Source organism: Primulina tabacum, unplaced genomic scaffold (assembly GCF_025594145.1).
Source record: "Primulina tabacum isolate GXHZ01 unplaced genomic scaffold, ASM2559414v2 Contig814, whole genome shotgun sequence".
Lineage (NCBI taxonomy): Eukaryota > Viridiplantae > Streptophyta > Magnoliopsida > Lamiales > Gesneriaceae > Primulina > Primulina tabacum.
The window spans coordinates 1-19,390 of NW_027459925.1; the positions used below are offsets into that span (position 1 = coordinate 1).

Consider the following 19,390-nt stretch of genomic DNA (forward strand, 5'->3'; position numbering starts at 1 on the left):
TAATTTCTCGAGTGAATTGGAATTATTTAGAAATGATCACATGGCGTGGCAATGAATCTCGATTAATAGTGACACCATGGAGACACAGGAATCAGATATTGTGACCCCAAATTAAACTTTTCAGTTTCCATGCAATCTGCCGTATCGTCTTTTGAGAAGCTATGGATCATGCCAGAATCTGTTGGGATTTTATTTATGGTATTGGGAAATGGGTTAAGATTCTTGGGACATCCGGCGTGGGAGATCTCTCTATTGCCCAAAATGGAAAACGGAATCAAGCACAAAACTGTGGGATTGTTTTTACCATTCTTGTGATGCAAAAGGTTGGGAGGATTTTCACAAATTTAAAGTGGTGAATGGATGCACTCGTGACTTTAATCATGCATAACCAAGTCGGTGGTGCACCGACGTTGTGCGAGTAATATATACATGAATATTATGTATTGCACATATTTTTTTTCTCAAGTTTAGTCATGATATGATATAACATTAGATTTAGATAATGAATTTTTTTATATATATTAAAAATATGAAATTTAACAACGTTTTATAATATGAATAAAATAAAAATTTATAATTTAATAAATAAAACACCATCATTTAAAAAAAAAAAGTTAATTGAAGAAAAATTATACATTATAACCAAATGTGATGATTAATTTTGGAAGTAATAGACTTCACTTAATTTAGTTAAGTATTATTAGGGTCTCTCTTAATTAATAGCTAGCATAGATGTTTATGATTTTTTTTGAAATATTTTTATTTTACTGAAAAAATAAACAGTCAAAATAACTGAAAATAGAAAATCTCCATATTTTTGCTTCTACAATTAGCTCGTATATATTTTTTACATCATAAACTAATTTTTTTCTATTCGTATTATGAAGAATTTGACCACTTTTCCTTTTTAATTTATTCACCATCAGTAGACATTATTAATCTTCTTTTTTATTATTGTTATTATTATTGTATGGACTTTTGTATCTGGGATTTATATTTACCAAAATTATTTATCGGGAGTCATAATTCCAAATCATAAGAGCGACCCAACGATATTATTTGGGTCACGGTGCAGTTTAAATTATTTGAGCTACATTATATCATTATCATCAGTTAAATGTTTTGGATAAGATAAATAATTGATTTTATAATCATATCAAAGTAAAATCAATGTTTAATTCTGAGTTGATGCGATTATTGGAATTAATATATAATTGATATGATAATAAAGCGGTCAAACTAAATAAATAGGCACTTTATTTTTCCAAATACAAAATGTTGTTATTTTTCTAATATATATATAAAAGCAACGAACTAAAATTCACATTTCAATCACTTTAAAAAAATTATAACTTTAATTTTTCAGCTTCACGAAACAAACATGTAATTCCTGTTTATAAAATTTAATGAGAAAATAAACCTTTTGTTCTACTAATTTGTACCATAAAAAATGTTTCATTTTGAGTTTTGCTCCATTAAAAACTCAAATTTTGGTGTGTCAGTTTATTTTTAAAAAAAAATTGGACAATAAAACCGTCGTCATGAGCGACGGCTTTTTAGAAACCGTCGCTGATTTGCTGACACGCGGGTCTCACGTGTTTTGAATTATTTTAATTATATTTTATATTTTATGAACGCCCCTTTGTCCGATTTTTTTTTAATAAAATTGGAAAAAACCTTCGCTATTTGCGACGGATTTCCACAAACTATGTCATTATAATTTAAAGTAAGAATAAAATAAATGAGTGGACAGCAAGACCTACAAATAATGATTGTGAATGTTAAAATGAATGTAGGAGAATAAATGTGTTAATATAATGTGTATGTGACATGTGAACCTTACGATTTTTTATGAAGTAATGGGTGTTATAACACTCATCAATGCGGGTGCTCTTATGATTATTTAAATATATAAACTAATAACAAAATCTAGATTTTAAAAAGTTAAAATAAAAAATAATGATTAAAGTAAAGATGGTTTGACAGAAGTTTGGATATGTATACTATAATGTGACATTTCACAATATAATTAGACCGCGCGTGGGCTACATCTTCTCAGCTCCCACCAGTGTCGAGGTTTTTAACCAGAAAATAGATGAAAACCAAAAAAAAAACACAGGTTTTGTTTTTCTAATTCTGTAACAATTTCTTGAGCTACTTTAGTCTTTAGATCATCAACGACTTGAAGTTTTCCCGTAAAATTTATCAGAGTAACCTCAGACCCTGAAGTTTTGGCCATGAAAGTCTGCCCGAACTGCCAATTGGCCGGAGCCAAGTTCATGGAGGTCGACGTGCGGCGGTCGCTGGCCGTGACTCGGAAAGATAAGGCCTGGCCCACGAGGTTGGAGTTCGACTGCCAATTCTGGCCCCAGTTGCGGCTCATGTCCATCCACTGGGTCCGGTGCCTTTGACGCTGACCGCGGACGATGTCTCCGGCGCGGCGACGTTGGTCACCAGAACCCAGGTTGAAGAAACGGAAGCCGTTGATCGTGAATCTGATCCCTCCTTGCTTTCTGCAAGGCACCCTGTGATTCAAGAACAGTCACCAAATTAGCTTAATCTGTCATGATTTCGGAATGAAATCCTGATCTATTTTATACACATATTCGATATTTACTTGTCGAACAACATAAAAAATAAGGACGAGTATATGATATCATGCATATTTAAGCAAAAATATATAGAGAGAGAGCTGATTTTGTTATTATGTTCTTTTGGCATTATTTCACATATTTTACTGATCTAATTTTATATGAAGTAGTTAAAAATTTTCATATGGGTGCTGAAAATTGATAGCTAAGTACATTTGGTATATAAAATAATTTATAACTACGATTTTTTGAAAGAAAGTCATTATTCTTATACTGAAATATTAAATATTTATTCCCCTGTTTTCTAGTTTAATCTGAATAATTAAAATAACATTTTGAATTTGAGAAAAAACTAATTTTGGAATTTTTTTTTGAGGATTATAAGAGCTCATAATAGAAAAATGTTATGTCATGGTAGAGAAGTTCAATGATAAACACACATTTTTAAACAAAAAAATTCCATTAGCGATCTTTAGCAACTCCAGTCTTCAGCATATATAAACATGAGATACTATTTGTTACCGGTGGAAGTGGACGGGAACGATTCCGGCGCGGTACTGCGCGATTTTGAGGAACATGGGCATGGCGAGATCGAAATGTGTCCTAGGAGGATTGCACCATCCGCCATTATCATTGGGCAGCGCGAAGTTCGGCGGGCAGAGAATTGGTGGCTGTCACGGAAAATGGACGGGTTCCCGGGGTTGCACCACCTTGGGGCCTGGGCTGCGTCGCATTTTATCTCGAAACACGCCCCGCAACTCAGCCCATTGTTGAACAGCGCGGTGCTTAGTGCCGCCGTGTTCACGCCGTACCCTTGGCTGTACAATTTCCGTACCCACAAGCACCACCTAAACAACCAACACATTATTAAAAAAAGGCACAAGCTAGAGGTAATTGAACCATTTAATGTGAAGGAGAGGTACCCATTGTGCCGGAGGCGTCACTGCCGCCGTAGAACGTTGCATGGGCAGATTGCCAAGGGCCGGCGGCGTAGACGCCGGGATTCTGGCCTGAACAGATGCAAAAAAACAGAGGGTACTGGAAATACAGAGTAGCAGCTTGAATCCAGCAGCCATTTGGATTGGTGAATCTGTGGTTGGAGTGAGGAGTGGGGGAGGGAGATGAAGGGATACTTATGGAGGTTGGGGGGCTACTGGTACTGGTAAAGTTGCCCAAAGGGTAGGAGCCCCGTAATTATCCCCCCACCCCCAATTAATGCGCCTATTTTTACTATTTTCTTCAACCATTCTCCATGTGTATTTTATTAAAGTTCAATTTTATTTTAATACTTGGTGATGAAATTGTGTTTTCGTACTTCTTTATTGTTTATCAAGTAAATAAATAATAAAATAAAAAACACAATAACTTTGTCATTTTTAACTTAGTTCAATCCAAATAAAATCTACGTTTATAGATCACGTCCAGGTAAAATAAATTTAATAAATCTCAAATATTATAATCATACAAAAACTTAAACAATATTAAATTACTTTAATTTTTTTTATGACGTCTTTATAATAAATAAGTTCAATAGATTTTACTTGACGAATACTATTCAATTTTGACTCCAATTTCACTCGATATTCATTTGACACTATGGATTGTTTTCTCTCGAAAACGATATGAGCTTCTTCCAAGAAATGATTTCACGAAGCTTTGAATATGCATGTGATATTAACAATTAAAACTCTCAAAAGCAAAAAATTTCACTGTTTATTGCGACACAAAATGTTCATGTTTACTTTTTTTTCTCAGCATAATATATAGACTATTCATGTCCTGTATTTTCTATAAAATCTCTTCAATAAGTCATCATTATCAACATGCAAAATTTTAAAATATTAGCACAAACTTAACCACTTTTCCATTACACATTCATCAATTCTTCTTAAATATGGGATATGTCAATCGAAACAATCAATATCAAATCTCATAATATGAGAAAGAAAATATTCAAATAAAACACAATAAAATATTATCTCAATCTTCTAAAATAAAATTACTAGAATATCCAAAAAATTAAATAAGACAATTATCCAATTTTCAAAACAAGCCAATAAAAAAATTTCAATTAACGGGTAATTTTAAATATATTTTAAAAACAAATTCATTTTAATAATAATAATAATAATAATAATAAAATAAATACATTTTTCTCTATAAATTGATTTCATTGCGTTTTTTATCCTATAAATTAATATAGCTTTTGACATAATGGTAAATGTTTGATCTTAGCAAGAGCAGGTCTATTGTGAGACAGTCTCACGAATTTTTATATGTGAGACGGGTCAACTATACCGATATTCACAATAAAAAACAATAATCTTAGTATAAAAAGTAATAATTTTTCATTGATGACACAAATAAGAGATATGTATCACAAAATACGACCTGAGACCGTCTCACAAAAAGTTTTTGCCTTGGTATCAAAACAAAGAGTAGGTCTCTTGTTAGATGGTCTCATGAATCTCTATCTGTGAGACGGGTCAACCCTATTCATAATAAAAAGTAATAATCTTAACATAAAAAGTAATATTTTTTCATGGATGACCCAAATAAAAGATTTGTCTCATAAAATATGACTCGTGAGACCATCTCACACAAGTTTTTGCCCAAAACGAAATCATGAGTTCAAGTCTCCCAAAAAGCATATTTCTATATTTCTTGGGGCGAGAGAATGTTGGGTTAAGCGTGCATGAATTACAGTAATATTAAGATGAGTGATCTCTTGAGAAGTTCTCGTGCGTTAAGCTGCTGACGTTGCGCTGTTTGATCTGCTTTGCTAGATAGGTCGTAAAAAAGTGACACCAGATCTTAACAGTATAATACTAACTTTGCTGAGAACATGGCCGAGGCTATGGAAATGGTAAGACTCATCTCTACGGAATATGAGACAACACCAGCATAAAAAGATGAACCTTCACGGACTCATGGCCCGAATAGCCCGACCCATTATACACAAGTAAGATCACTATACGCTGATACAAATATAATGAAATAAAGTTGCGTTTTGACTAATAATTATATCTTTGATCCTGACATTAAATATCGGTTTTAATAGATTATCTTTGTTTTTTAAAGTTTTATTCTATTTTTCATATATATTGGATATTGCTGATGTAGCGTCATCTTTGTTTTTATTTATTTATTTTAGTTTTAGTCTATTTTTCTTATGCATTGAATATTGTTGATGTGCGTCGAGTATTAATTAATGTTTTATCCGATGTCATTTCAATACTCCAATAAAAAATATCAAAATTATAACACAAATAATGACATCATCATACTAACACTATCATTAAACTGTTTAAAATATTAAACTTGAAATATTATTTATTTAAAGGACCAATTTTACAATTTTTCCTAATTTTATATTTATTCATATATCGATTGAATGATACGATAATTAACTTATACGAAGTAAAACACATCATAACATAAACGTAGTTTTTTTTTTTTTTTTTTTGGTTGAAAAAATAGAGAATATATAACCATTAAATGTAAATTACCGTTTGAGACCAATTTGTCGTGCTGGTTTTATAATTGGCGAACCTAACCCTTAGGCCAGAGAGTGAATTATTATTTGGTCACAAAGGCGAAAATGCATTCAATTTGACTCTTAATAAATTAAAATTGTACAATCGAATATAATCTTTTGAAAAAAAAAAACATAAATAATTCGCATAGCATATATTACATGTTCCAAGTCAATTTGACGACGTATTTTAGTAGTAGAATTTTAGTTTATATTTTTTTCACACTCAATATTTTAACCACTGTACATTGGAAAAACCTGAATTCTATTTCAGGGTATAGAATCTTAAACTTTATGCTTTCATTCATCACTCTATTCCCTTCCATTACATTTTTCTAAATATATAATTTTACGTATATATTTATGTATATACATATACATCCCTTAAAATGAACCGAAATCTCTTATTCATCTGTGTATAAATTCTTAACTTGAAGGATTAGGATCGGAGATGATAACAAGAACGTTCTATGAATGTTTTTTTTTTTATTTTGATAATGTACGTTGTTAAATTTCAATTTTGGTCTTTTATTGATGACAAGATGTCGACATGGCGTTACGAATGTAGTGTTATGTCAACATTCTAAATAAAAAGAACTAAACTTGCCAACAACTGAAAGATATAGGATTAAAATTGAATTCGACTATATATATTGAATTATCAAATAGCAAGAAGTATACGTATACATATAAGTATTATGTGCATCATAAATTTAAGCTTGAGAAGGGATAAAGTCTTGTGAGAGATTTAAGCAAATTATTTCTCAAAATTCACCGGGTTGTCGCGCTTGTTATACGTGGCAGTTGAGAGCATTTATATACCGTTATAACTTATAAAAGGCATAAATTACATAATAAACGCATAAATAAACAAAATAATGAGCTTTATGTCAGCTAGATTATTTAAAATCAAATTGGTTGAGCTTGTCCCTAATTTTTTTATAGAAGTAATCATTTAAGTTATAATTTACAGTATATTATTAAAAAATTTAAATTAAAATTCTAAAAATTCAAAATGTGAGTTTCATAAAATTTATCCTTAAAAAAATATTTTAGAGCTCTTTCAATTTAAAAATATTGAATTCTTATCTAAACTCACCTCCATCTTATTTCCACCAAGCTAGTGATAGTAAAGACTAAGGATACTAATTAGATGATCGTGTAACATGAATATTGTAGTGTATATAAAGATGGATTGGTGTACGGTGTACATCATTAGTACAAGCTACAGTTATATGTAAAATAACAAACGTTCGATCCAACATCTCCTTAAAAAATATTTAAAACTAAGGATTTTTATGTATAAGTTGAGTAATTAAGAAAAAGAAATTACAAATTTTATAATATGACAAGATTATTCATGATTATGTGCTCGATTTTTTATGATAAAGGTCAAACTTAATGTATTTTTATATAATTCTATTAATTTTAATCATAAATTTTTTAAGAATATATTTCCATTATTGACGCATATAAGCATTCGTTTATATTCATTTTATTTTATTAATGTAAATAGACATATCATTTTACCTTATATTAAGATTTAAAAATTATCATATTTCATATTACATCATATTTATATAATCATATTTATCCTCATGCACCATTAGGTTCACCGTTTGAACTTTGGGATATTTTGTTATTTAGAATTGTATATTCAATCTTGAAAATTTAATTACTTTATAAATTTAAAATTTATTGATTAATTAATTAGAGTAGAACTCTTGTGAGACGATCTCACGAATCTTTATCTGTGAGATGGGTCAACCCTATCGATATTCATAATAAAAGTAATACCCAAATAAGAGACTCGTCTCACAAAATACAACCCGTGAGATCGTCTCACACAAGTTTTTGTCAATTATTTATGCATGTTGAATAGACATGAAGATTGAAATTTTGATTTTGTTAAATTGAATTGTGATTTTCATATATTAAACATATTTACTTTTTAAATAAGTAAATTTATTTCGAAGTGAAGATGCTATTATGTTAAATAATTACTAGTTCAAAAAAATTAAATATATATATATATATTATATGTATATATATATTCATAAAAGTACAAAATTTGCATCATCAATAAATTTTTTTGCAAATATCTATCAAAATCTTAAAAAAATCTACAACAGTCTATGAAATTCTGTTTAAAAATCTGTGAGATTCTATGAGAGTTAATAAAAATCTTCCAAATTTACATATATATATATATATATAATTTAAAAAAATCATTAAAAGTCATTAAATATCTACATTTAATACATCAGAGAGTTTCAAGTTCCTGCCTCGAATTAACCTATCGGCGTTATTAATTATACCAGAAAAAAATAATATTAGCAATACGTTATTAATTATACCAGAAAATTAATATCAGAAATAAATATTACAATAATAATTTAGACAAGAAAATTTAATCAGGGCCTGGATAGCGGTGAATTCATTTTCACTGTGCTTCGGAGACTACTTAAAAGAGCCCCGCCTCGGGATAAAGAGAGAATATGGTACCACAAGCATAGAAAAAGAAAAATGAGTGAATTCCACGTCTTGCTATTCCACGGTACATTTCCAGCCTATAGTATCTAATTTGTATATTTGATTGGTGCATTTGAACTGTGGATTAATCAAATTTGGTACCAAATCTTAGTCTCCGCCCACAGAATTACCATACTTTAATCCTATATATATATATATATATATATATATATATATATATACACTTCCAAATTTTATCGACCTAGAGCTCTAGGTTCAAAAAATTTACGAAGACAAACAATATTTTTTTTGAATTTATATATATATATATACTCAACCATATTAAAGAATTATTTTATTTTATTTTTTTAAAAATGGAGTGAAAATGACGTCTATCGACACTGATAAAAAAAGTTTTCAAAAGAGTAATAAATAGCATTAATTAGGCAAAAGTCTCTTTCATTTCCAAATACTAATGCATCAATTTTTAACGATTATTATTCCTGAACCATTAATTCTGAAAATCAAGTTATTAAACCACAATAAAGGTAGATTAGCATTTGTTAAAAAATATAATATATAAAAATTCATTCATACTCTGCGTAAAGAAAGAGCTCGTGGTCGTATTTTAGAGTGCGACAAAAATGCCTCTTTCTTTTAATAAAAACTTACTTGACGTTATTCATTAATCAAACAAATATCATCCTCGCAATTGTATTTTTCATATGTAATTTATTTTATACAGTATTTCTTTCGGAAAAAAAAACCCCACCCTGAATATTAGTAGACAATTATAAGAAAATTAATAAAATCTAAAATTCAAAAAAATAATTAAACAAAATTAAATTTGTATAAATTGCATTGGCGATTCAATTTTCCTAAGAACTTGTTTCACTATTAAATGCATTCTAGTATGATATTAACAAAATAGTGTTAAAATTTCATAACATAGACAATGTATATGCATTATTTGGTCACTTCAACAAATTATATGGAACACTCCTATTTTGTTGCAATGTCATTTGGAGAAAATTGAGATTATGTAAGACAAACTGATCATTTTGTTTATCTATTCATAATAATATGAACAATATCACATAAGCTTCAAATTTCAGTATTAACATATGATATTTATTATTTTATTGGCAATTTATTATTTTATTTATTTTATCGAAAGAACGATCGAAATATGATATTTAGATTACTATAAACTTGAAAAAAAATCGAGTCATATCATTACCATTTAGTAAAGTCTAAGCAAGTGTTCAATTTGCAATATTGTGAAATTATTAATATATAAGCTAGAAGCGCGATTAAGACGTAATACTAGAACTATTATATATTTTAAAATTTTCGATATTCTTTGTTGTTATCAGGTATATTTTAATAAAGGAAACTCATTAACGATATAAAAAATAAAAATTATGATTTCAGCTATAAGAAATATATGTTTGAAATTGAGATACCATAAACAACATGTTACGGTCAAGCCCATTTGTGATATTGTCCGCTTTGGCCCGAAACCTCACGACTTTAAAACGCATTACAAGGGTTACTACACGCTCATTTAAATGTCCAGCATATCTCCCGTTGTATAGCGATGTGAGATTTCGCCTAAGAGCATTCTCACCCCCTTTCGAGACTCAGTGTTCTCGCTGAGGTTTGCACATCATCCCAAACTCACGGGAAATCGCTCTGATACCAAAGCGGACAATATCACAAGTGGGCTGAGCCGTGACATTTGATATCAGAGCCAGTGTGTGACACCGCACGATGTGACACGTTTTAAAGCCGTGAGACCTCGGGCCAAAGCGGACAATATCACAAGTGGGCTGGACCATGACATTTGGTATGAGAGTCAGTGTGTGGCACCGCATGATGTGACACATTTTAAAACGTGAGATCTCGGATCAAGACGGACAATATCGCAAGTGAGCTGGGCCGTGACACAACACATGCAAATGAGACATGATCAACTCAATAACATGTACATGGATTAATTGTAACCTACGGATAATGAACACACAACCTCCCTTGCTGTTGTATCATTTTGAAATATGACATGAGAAATGTTTTAATAATTTAACAAATTCTTGTATTTTATAATATATTATCGTTATAAATACTAATAACTAATTTAATTGATTAAATCTATAAAGAAATTAATTTCTACCTTATAGGCACCGACATTATTATATATAGTCACATTATACTTCCAAGTTCCAAAGTCCATGTGCACTGAAATGGCCGGAAATAAGTAGTTCGATAATTCAAAATCCAACCACATTTCCTTTTTTAAAAAGTACTAAATAATAATAATAATAATAATAATAATAATAATAAAGAAATAAAGAAGCAGCACACGCCCACAGGCCACATGTGAGTAGAATTATTGATTTCGTATCTTTCATTGGCCACTCTTCGATTTCATCAACCAATATGTACACCCCCACCCATCTCCATGTGCTTTGTCCAGTTTTCCCTCATAAAAAACAATTTATACTTTTAGTTTTTTTTTTTAAGACAAATATTCTCTAGAATTTGGTTACTAATTTATGATGCACATATATTGTATTAAACTTTAAACAAAACAATCGAGATACTTTTTACATTTTGGAAAAAAACTAAACATAAAATTACGCCAACTCATAGTTTCCGCTGCTATAACGAGAGCTGGTGTTTCTTGACCGTTGAATATGAATAAAATCGAGTTTAATTGTTTTAAACCATTCAAATTTAGTTTGGCATCTATATTCATTCCTCAAATAATAATTTTTATTTTTATTAGAAAAAAATAAAACTATGGGAATCTATCCGGTTGAAAGTCTATGATTTGATTTTTAATGAAAAGTAGGGATGGATTGGTGTGGCCCTTTTAAATGGGTAGGCTGAATCTCAAACTAGAAAAACTAATATTTCGCATATGTATATATATATATATACATGGAAAATAATAGATGATTAACACATTTAACCAAACCACTAGGCCATGGGACCAATGCCAACACATGAAATGTAAAGTTTCCCACCAATATTACCTCTAATCCCCTCCTCCTCTACTACACGTGTACCCATGCAACGTGATCACATTTATGTATATAATTATTATAATACTATAATATTCATAAAAGCGTGGGAATTATATTGGAGATATTTCTCTAAACACCTAACTTTGAGTTGGTTGCTCGTTCAATTTTCAGTTAAACTGATTAGACAACTTTAATATCATAAATGTCACACATAGTATATGATAGACAATGTAAATATTATGCTTACTTGACTTTCGACCAACAGTTAAAAGTGAGCCAAATCCAATGAATAGTTTTATCTATGCTACGCCGAGTGGATTACATCAGATAGAATATTGTCGTTGCTAGTTTGACAACAAAAACAATTCGATCGCCTAGAAGTTGAGTGAACTCCTTGTAAAATTTGATATGTCCACATGATCTAATAGTTTCAAGATTGAATGTGAACGAATCGTTAGGTGAAACATCGAATAATCTCTCGTATAGTACAGATAAAGTCAGATAGTTGAATCTTCAATACATGATTTAGACTTTGATAAAATTTGATCGACCGATATGACCATGGTTTTTGAGAAAGATAGAATTGAATCAATTTTCATACTTTGAGTTGGTTTGGTATTCAATTTTCATTTAAACTGAACATAACTTTAAAATAAAATTTGAATCACCCAATGATACTTTTTTTTTTTTTGGGTATAAAACATGCATAATGATATTTGAATTTGAAATGCACTCCTTGTAATCTATTTATCCAAAACAATTCAATCATTCTATGAATTATGGCATAATCTGTAAATTCAGGTGTTTAGAGGTTGCTATTTATTTGATAAAATTCGTTCTAGTCATGAATCATCAATCTATGTATGAAAATAACACAAATGTACTTCTTAGTTCTTGCCACATATTATCTATGATATTGTATAGTGACTCGACACATGTCGAATTATATGTAGCTTTACAAAAGTATGTAATAATCTTTGAGTTTATCATTCTTGTAAGAGAGCTTGCAAGTGGGGTGTCTTTGAGCCCTCGAGACGACAAAATGCGATCTTTCAACGACAGAGCTGTGTGCATAGACCTTGTATCTGAGTCGCAGTTGGGTTCATGAGTGAATACGTCTGGTTTTTACCACTGTTTGAGCACATTAAAGTATACTGGTTCCCAGCTTGCTCCGCCTGAAAAACAATATAGGTTCAAGCAATGAACAAAAAAAACTATCAGGGAATGTTTCCAAATCTTACGACAGGCTGATAGCTACGTTTAATCCATGTTGGGACATTATTGACTGAGAAATTATGTTTCATATTCTTCACCTGACAGGAGATCGGGGATGTGTTGCAGCTCCACTTCGAAGTAGGAACACAACTAAGATAATGACACCACGAACAATTATCATTTAAGTCCACCCCTCGGAGAAGCAAAACAAGCCCAACAGTAAACCTATTAGAGTCGCATCAAAAAGACATTATTGAGGATCAATTTATACAAAGGGTGACATCGGTTTGATTATTACTGTCGATAATTTATTGCTAAGGTTATGTTTACACATAAAGACATGGATGGAAGAGTCGAATGCTTACCCTACAATGAGAAGAACTAAAGAAAGCAACCAAAGTACACACTGATACATCTTGAATTTAGGGGTACCCATCGAGGGGTATCCAGCAGGCGCATATCTCTGGTTAACCCATCCGAACTGGGGACGGATCAAAAACACAAAACCAAGAAGAAAACCGGATAAAAATCCTCCAATATGTGCGAAGTTATCCACGTGTGGGAGGATTCCAACGGCTAGGTTGATAGCTATAATTATCACAAGGGTCACTAGTGCGGCTACCTGAAGAAGAGGATTCATGCAATTCCATGTTTAAGTCAGAAACTGCTGGTCAAGGTAAACCACTTTGAGAGATGTAAAGAACTCAAGGTACAGGATACCTTGTTAGCATATATGGACCAATTGGTTATCAGCTCGGAAAGCATTCCTCCCAATAATCCAAATAGTGCACCAGAAGCACCGACTGATATGTTAGACTGAATAAAGAGAGCAGATAACAAACTTCCTCCAAACCCAGAAATGAGATAAAGCAGACCTACCCGTACTGTAAACCATAATGTATATGTTAGTAATAAGCCAACATCATGTTTTGAATAACGGGCATAACACAATTAAATGCCATGATAAAATGTTGCGTACCACATCCAAATTCTTGCTCAAGTCGAATTCCAATAACTAACAGACTCAACATGTTGGCAAGTAAGTGAAAAACTCCACCATGTAACCACATACAAGTGATGAGGCGCCATCCTTCATGTCCATGGACAACTTTATCTACGCGCAGAGCGCCCATCTTCTCCAACCTAAAGGAAAAAAAATGAATTGAATGGTGTTATAGATGCCATAACCATCAATCCCATACAGCATCATGATACTTTGTCGCGCCAGGGGGAGGAGACGGAACCGTAAAATTCCTAAGCCTCAGATAAAGATAAACCATGATTCATTGTGCAGAGTGGATATCAACATCAAATTTTCCAGTCTTATTAATAATACCGATTCATCTCACTCTTGATGTTTACTCTAAAAATGCATAGATCGAACAAAATCTTTCAGTCTAAAAAAATATCAGTAAAATTTGGACTAAAGTTACCCTTTCGAACTTATAATCTAAAATAACATTCGTCAAGACATATAATCCAATAACAACAAAGGGTCGACACTGGAGATCACAAAACTCCCCCAATATCAATCTTCAAACCTTCATTAAACCTAGAAAGAATTGGATAGAAAAAGTGCTTACGCTGAAGAAGAAGGCCCCAGGAGGGGATTTTCCTTGAAGGGCTGAAAAGAAAACCTTCCCAAGAAGCCAGCAACACAGGAAAGAGAATTCTTGGGGCAATTGTTCACATACATCGTTATGACAAACATCAGAGTGTTAGCCACTATAAACAAAGGTATCAACCAGGGAAACCGTTTCTTGAAATGCTTCACTTCTCTGTAAACAACGGCATTGGCACTCGCCGCCGCGGCGGGCTCGGGAGATTCCACCGACACAGGGTGGATCATGTTGCTCCCCGTCCGCGAGTGGACCCGGATTTGGATGCCATCTTCAACCGTGGCCATTGAAGATATATAACAATAAAGATAGAATCTTTTTGGTGGGTTTGATCTGATTTTGTTGGAAAAGTGAAGATGGTAGGCAGGGATTAGATGGCACGGTGGTTACGGTGGGTGCGGCGGCGGAGGGAGGCGAGTAGGTCGACAGCTAAACAATGTCCGAACCAAAAAAAACTCGTAATTCAAAGCACACGCTGGAATACTTTGGGGAATTCAGCTGGCCCGCATGCTTGGACTTTGAACATAAATCACGTAATCTTGTGGAAGTTAAATTACAAGTTCAACAATCCCTAAAGGTCAAGAAATAATTAAATTAGAATGAATAAATTACAATAAAAGTTACATTTAATATCTTTGTTTAACGGATGAGAACGTGTGTGACTTAACTTATTTCAAATAGTTAATAAAATTTTGTGTCATAAACTGGTTTGTAGGCTTTTGAGTTTTTATTAAAAATAAATTGTTAATACATATGGGATAATGAAGTTTAAAAATGTTATATATTTTATATTATAAGGTTATTTAATTCAAAAATAATTTAAAAAAGATATGATATTATGAAAATAATGATTTCGGACATATTGTGGGTTATGTGTCATTAAACTATGAAATCGCATATTTTGGCATTTCAAAATATTAAAAAAGATTTAAACATTAAATTAGGGTGACCCATTTTTGAAAAACTAGTTATATATAAGCACTTTTACCATTCTTTTTCGAACATTTTTAGATCTTATTATATATTTTTAAGCTTAGCCCAACTTCTTCTTTAACTCAGCTTGATTTAGATGCAAACATATTTAAAACTCAAAAAAAAAAATGCAAAAATTAATTCGGTAGATTTTAGGTGTCGCATTTTTTAGTTAAAACGTGGTTCAACTCAAATTGGTTAAATCGTGCCAATTAATAGTACACGTGTGCAAATAGCTCTATTCGAGTTAAAAACACGATTTAACTCAGATTTGTAGTTAAATATAACTTAATTTGATTTAAATATATAACTATAATATCTAATTTATTATTAACTTTAAAAATTCGAGTTAAATGGATGCCACTTACAAAGAAATATAGAATTTAAATCGACGTTTTTCATGATATAATAATATTATTACAATTTCAATTATACAAATAATAAAATTAAGTAGTTAGCAAAAAATTCTATAATAATTAATTAGTAGATATAATGAGTAATATAAGGAAACAATTAGATGTTTAATAATACAAGTGTTGAACATGTGGGGGCATTTTGGTCAATAACTTTGAAATTTTTTAATTTTTAAAGGAGCTTCGATTTAACACAACATTTCAAAACCAACATTTTTTGGAAAACGATGTTATTTCTCTCTTTCATCACCTTAATGAAATTGTGAAACGAACACTTCATTTTTTTAACAAAAAAAATTGATAAAGAATCATTCCAACAACTAAGTGCTGTATTTTTCATTTGCCGTACACAAAATTAAAAAAATGAAATATATTCGAGTTCTTGGCTATAGTGGCTTTTAAAGCATAGAAGGATACCAGCCTGATCACCAAGAAACAGTCCGGCCACACCAAAAGAAAGTCAATAATACACTACTACATCTCAGCGTGTCTCAAATTTTTAGGAAATATACGAAACACTAGCACCGATTGCCTCGAATTCGGCTCTTATAAATCAGAAACGCGTAGTGATCTGGGAAAAAAGACTCTTGAAGTCTGTGGTTGGTGTGCCGGAACCTTCAGGCTTCGATGCAAGGTCGAAAGCCTTGAATTTAGCCTCCTCGATGTTTAGCGCCTGTCCACAAGTTTGTACGTTACTTGCCAAGACTAGGTTATGGTGCATCTCGAAAGAAATAATGGCGAAAACAGTTTGTTGTAGATACCTGAATGCAGACTTCTGCAACGTCAGCTCGAGCAATCGTTCTTGTTTCTGTCTGAAGAAGTTCGTCATCCTTTCCAACAATTAACTCTCGTAAACCACCATCTTTATCCTGCAAGCCACCAGCCCTAGCCAACACGAGATGGCACCGACAAAAAAAAGCAAAGATATAATCACGCATCTATAACAAATAAATTGCTAAAAGTTCTACATGCAGTATCTTTCGAGTCGTAGAAGCACAAAATTTGGACATACCTAATTATGGTACATGGGACACCTGAGTCAGCCAAGTATTGCTCGGCCTTTCTTTTCCAAACCTGTGATCAAAACAGTATTTAGTTTCCTATCAGTATATTAATGAGAAGGAAAAATACTTGTGTCTTCAAGTGATGTTTCTTCGTCAAAAAGCGAGGTGAAGGAAAAACAAAAATGAGATGAACATGTTCAAACCAAGATGTTTCCATTTCCCAAACTATTTAATGGGTGGTTTGGATCAGTTCCTCCCATAGATCCCACCAACACAATTTGCTTTACCCCGGCAGCTTTGGCTGTACAATGTATGTAACAAATATTTTTAGAATCAACACAGGAAGAAGCTAAATAATATGAAAATTCAGTATTAGACTACTAGTTCTTACCGGCATCTATTTGGTTCTTTTGCCCAAACCAGTCAACCTGAAATCGGAAAAATAAAGGTCAGAAAGGTTACACATAAAGAAACCTCAAACACAGGGCTGAACCACAGGCCATAGTTGAAACCTGTTCCGGGAATGCTCCATCTTCAAAACAAAATTCAGGCCTTCCACCTGTAGCTGGGTCAAACCCTGGTTTCATCTTTGGAACTGCACTTGTGAGTATGATAAGAGCATCAATACCTTGTAGTGCAGGAACAATGCTTTCCATGTCTCTTATATCCCCAATATAAACATCATCGCCTCCACCAATTTTTTCCTTGCTATCTGGAGTTCTTACCAAACCTCTAGCAATGTATTGATCTCTTCTCTCTTTCAGTTTCTTGTAAACAATTTGGCCTAATGAAAAGAGAATGTCAGAAAAGGTCTTCGACTCGTGCTATTATAGAGTTTCATACCATAGAAAGTAGAAACAATATTAACCTATACAGAGATCAATAACTCGAGTGCTCGTAACTAGACCAGACCACGGTTCCAAAATCGATGATTACGATTCTGGAACTGGCTGTTCCATTTCCAATAAAAGGTGGAACCGGATCTGGAACCGGATCACTCAAGTATGATTTTGGCTCTGGTTCCTACTGGTTTTGGTTTCGGTTCCTAGTGGTTTCTGGTTCCGGTTTACAGTTGTAAGAGAACCGTGGTCGGGTCTACTCGTAAACAGAAACAATTTAGTAGTCAAAGCATTAAAACAAGGACAAATGATTAGAAACTGAGAGCTAAAGCATTAACATGGACTTGTCATTATTCTAGAGTCTAGACCATGGGCAACCCGAAGTTGAAGCATTAACAAGGAAAAAGGCCGAGTGTAATACTTATGTTCGATGTTGGTCTGTGAAGAGGATTTAACGAGGTTTATAAAAATGTATCACAAATTCTTTTAGCAATTTAGACGTGCAGTAACGACGAATACACATCAATTTCTTGCTGAATAAATTATGTATAGCGTCCGACCTGGTGCTTGGGGGTGCCATAAAGGACAACAGAGAGAGAAACTAGCTAAGAGATTATGATCAAACAATGACTCCAAAGGCTAAGGATCCACACAAGGTTTTGTCAATGACATACGAGAATATAGCTATCAAGTTCCGGACTTTACGACTATGTATAATGGACTGCTCTAACAAGATGTATGATGGACTGCTCTAACAAGTATTTCATATCCATTCTCACCTCGCCAAAGCGATAGATCCAAAAAACTGGAAAAGGTTACTGCATTTTCTTGCTAAATTTGATGTCCTTCATTACATTACAATAGATGGGAAAAGAAAAAAAATGACAAACTTTGATGGAGCATGATACTGATCTCACCCAAGTTTCTACTTTTTCCATATCACACAGACCATGAAGTAAAATGCAAAGACCTCAGCTCAAGAATCAAATCGCATAAATACAAAAGACACTCATCGGCCGTTACCATCCAAAACAAAACGCTAGATAGTGTTCAAGAAAGAATTTATTTACCAGTTCTACCACCGGCACCAGTAACAAGAACAGTTCCTTTGCCCGAAGCAGACATAGCAACCACAGAAATTCTCCCTTTTCTAGGAATCAAGAATGGGACTCCCGAAGAAATGGACGACTCTGGGAGTATATTTGAACTGAAGGCGATTCTATTGACTAAATTGGAGCCCCAACATTTATGGGTCGTTGCTGAACACAAAGGGGTGAAAGAGATACGTATCATCGAAGCCCACTCAGACGGATTCGTGTCCGCTCGTCGGCGGATGGGGAAACTCGTTTGTCCAAATGAACAGGTAGCCGCTCAAGCGTAATGACAGATGTTCGCTTACCAAAGGGTGGACTCTTTATCTTTTTTATCCTTTTTCGCCAGTCACCTTATCCCTTTGCACCAGGACAGAATGATCGCCCAGCTTCATAATCCAATTCCGAATTATATGTATGCTTTCTTCTTCCTTTTTTTTTTTTTTTTAAATAGAGTTTGATATTTTCATTTTAAAAAAAATCTATTTGAATCATTTAATGGTAAAAAAAATTAAAATTATAATCTTATAGTTTACTTCAAAAATTGCCACTAAATTCATATTCTTAGAGGCGCACATTGATCACCGAATACCGAACAAATAACACGAAG

The 19,390-nt window shown here is 32.5% G+C and overlaps 2 protein-coding genes and 1 pseudogene across 2 annotated transcripts; all 3 read right to left on the reverse strand.

Moving 5' to 3' along the window:
• Positions 1-1,944: 1,944 nt before the first annotated feature.
• Positions 1,945-3,807, reverse strand: LOC142535146 (expansin-A6-like; annotated as a pseudogene).
• Positions 3,808-12,422: 8,615 nt separating this feature from the next.
• LOC142535145 (RHOMBOID-like protein 1) lies at positions 12,423-14,957 on the reverse strand. Its single transcript, XM_075641687.1, has 6 exons — positions 14,426-14,957; positions 13,822-13,985; positions 13,563-13,726; positions 13,208-13,464; positions 12,941-13,067; positions 12,423-12,802 (listed from the first exon to the last, which is right to left on the reverse strand). Exons 1-6 carry the CDS (start codon positions 14,746-14,748, stop codon positions 12,680-12,682), a joined length of 1,158 nt encoding a protein of 385 aa, XP_075497802.1. The 5' UTR covers positions 14,749-14,957; the 3' UTR covers positions 12,423-12,679.
• Positions 14,958-16,154: 1,197 nt separating this feature from the next.
• LOC142535148 (uncharacterized protein At5g02240-like) lies at positions 16,155-19,163 on the reverse strand. Its single transcript, XM_075641690.1, has 7 exons — positions 18,760-19,163; positions 17,363-17,634; positions 17,242-17,278; positions 17,054-17,151; positions 16,859-16,920; positions 16,608-16,731; positions 16,155-16,519 (listed from the first exon to the last, which is right to left on the reverse strand). Exons 1-7 carry the CDS (start codon positions 18,980-18,982, stop codon positions 16,400-16,402), a joined length of 936 nt encoding a protein of 311 aa, XP_075497805.1. The 5' UTR covers positions 18,983-19,163; the 3' UTR covers positions 16,155-16,399.
• Between the last annotated feature and the right edge of the window lie 227 nt (positions 19,164-19,390).

What these genes read in the sequence shown, in the direction of transcription:
- LOC142535145 (XM_075641687.1), bottom strand. Translation starts at nt 14,748, where the DNA reads ATGGCCACGGTTGAAGATGGCATCCAAATCCGGGTCCACTCGCGGACG. An exon ending in GGTCCATATATGCTAACAAG is followed by an intron (nt 13,465 to 13,562) that starts GTATCCTGTACC and finishes CCTCTTCTTCAG; the next exon opens with GTAGCCGCACTAGTGACCCT. An exon ending in CATCCCCGATCTCCTGTCAG is followed by an intron (nt 12,803 to 12,940) that starts GTGAAGAATATG and finishes ATTGTTTTTCAG; the next exon opens with GCGGAGCAAGCTGGGAACCA.
- LOC142535148 (XM_075641690.1), bottom strand. Translation starts at nt 18,982, where the DNA reads ATGATACGTATCTCTTTCACCCCTTTGTGTTCAGCAACGACCCATAAA. An exon ending in AAAGAACCAAATAGATGCCG is followed by an intron (nt 17,152 to 17,241) that starts GTAAGAACTAGT and finishes TACATTGTACAG; the next exon opens with CCAAAGCTGCCGGGGTAAAG. An exon ending in GTCCCATGTACCATAATTAG is followed by an intron (nt 16,732 to 16,858) that starts GTATGTCCAAAT and finishes CGTGTTGGCTAG; the next exon opens with GGCTGGTGGCTTGCAGGATA.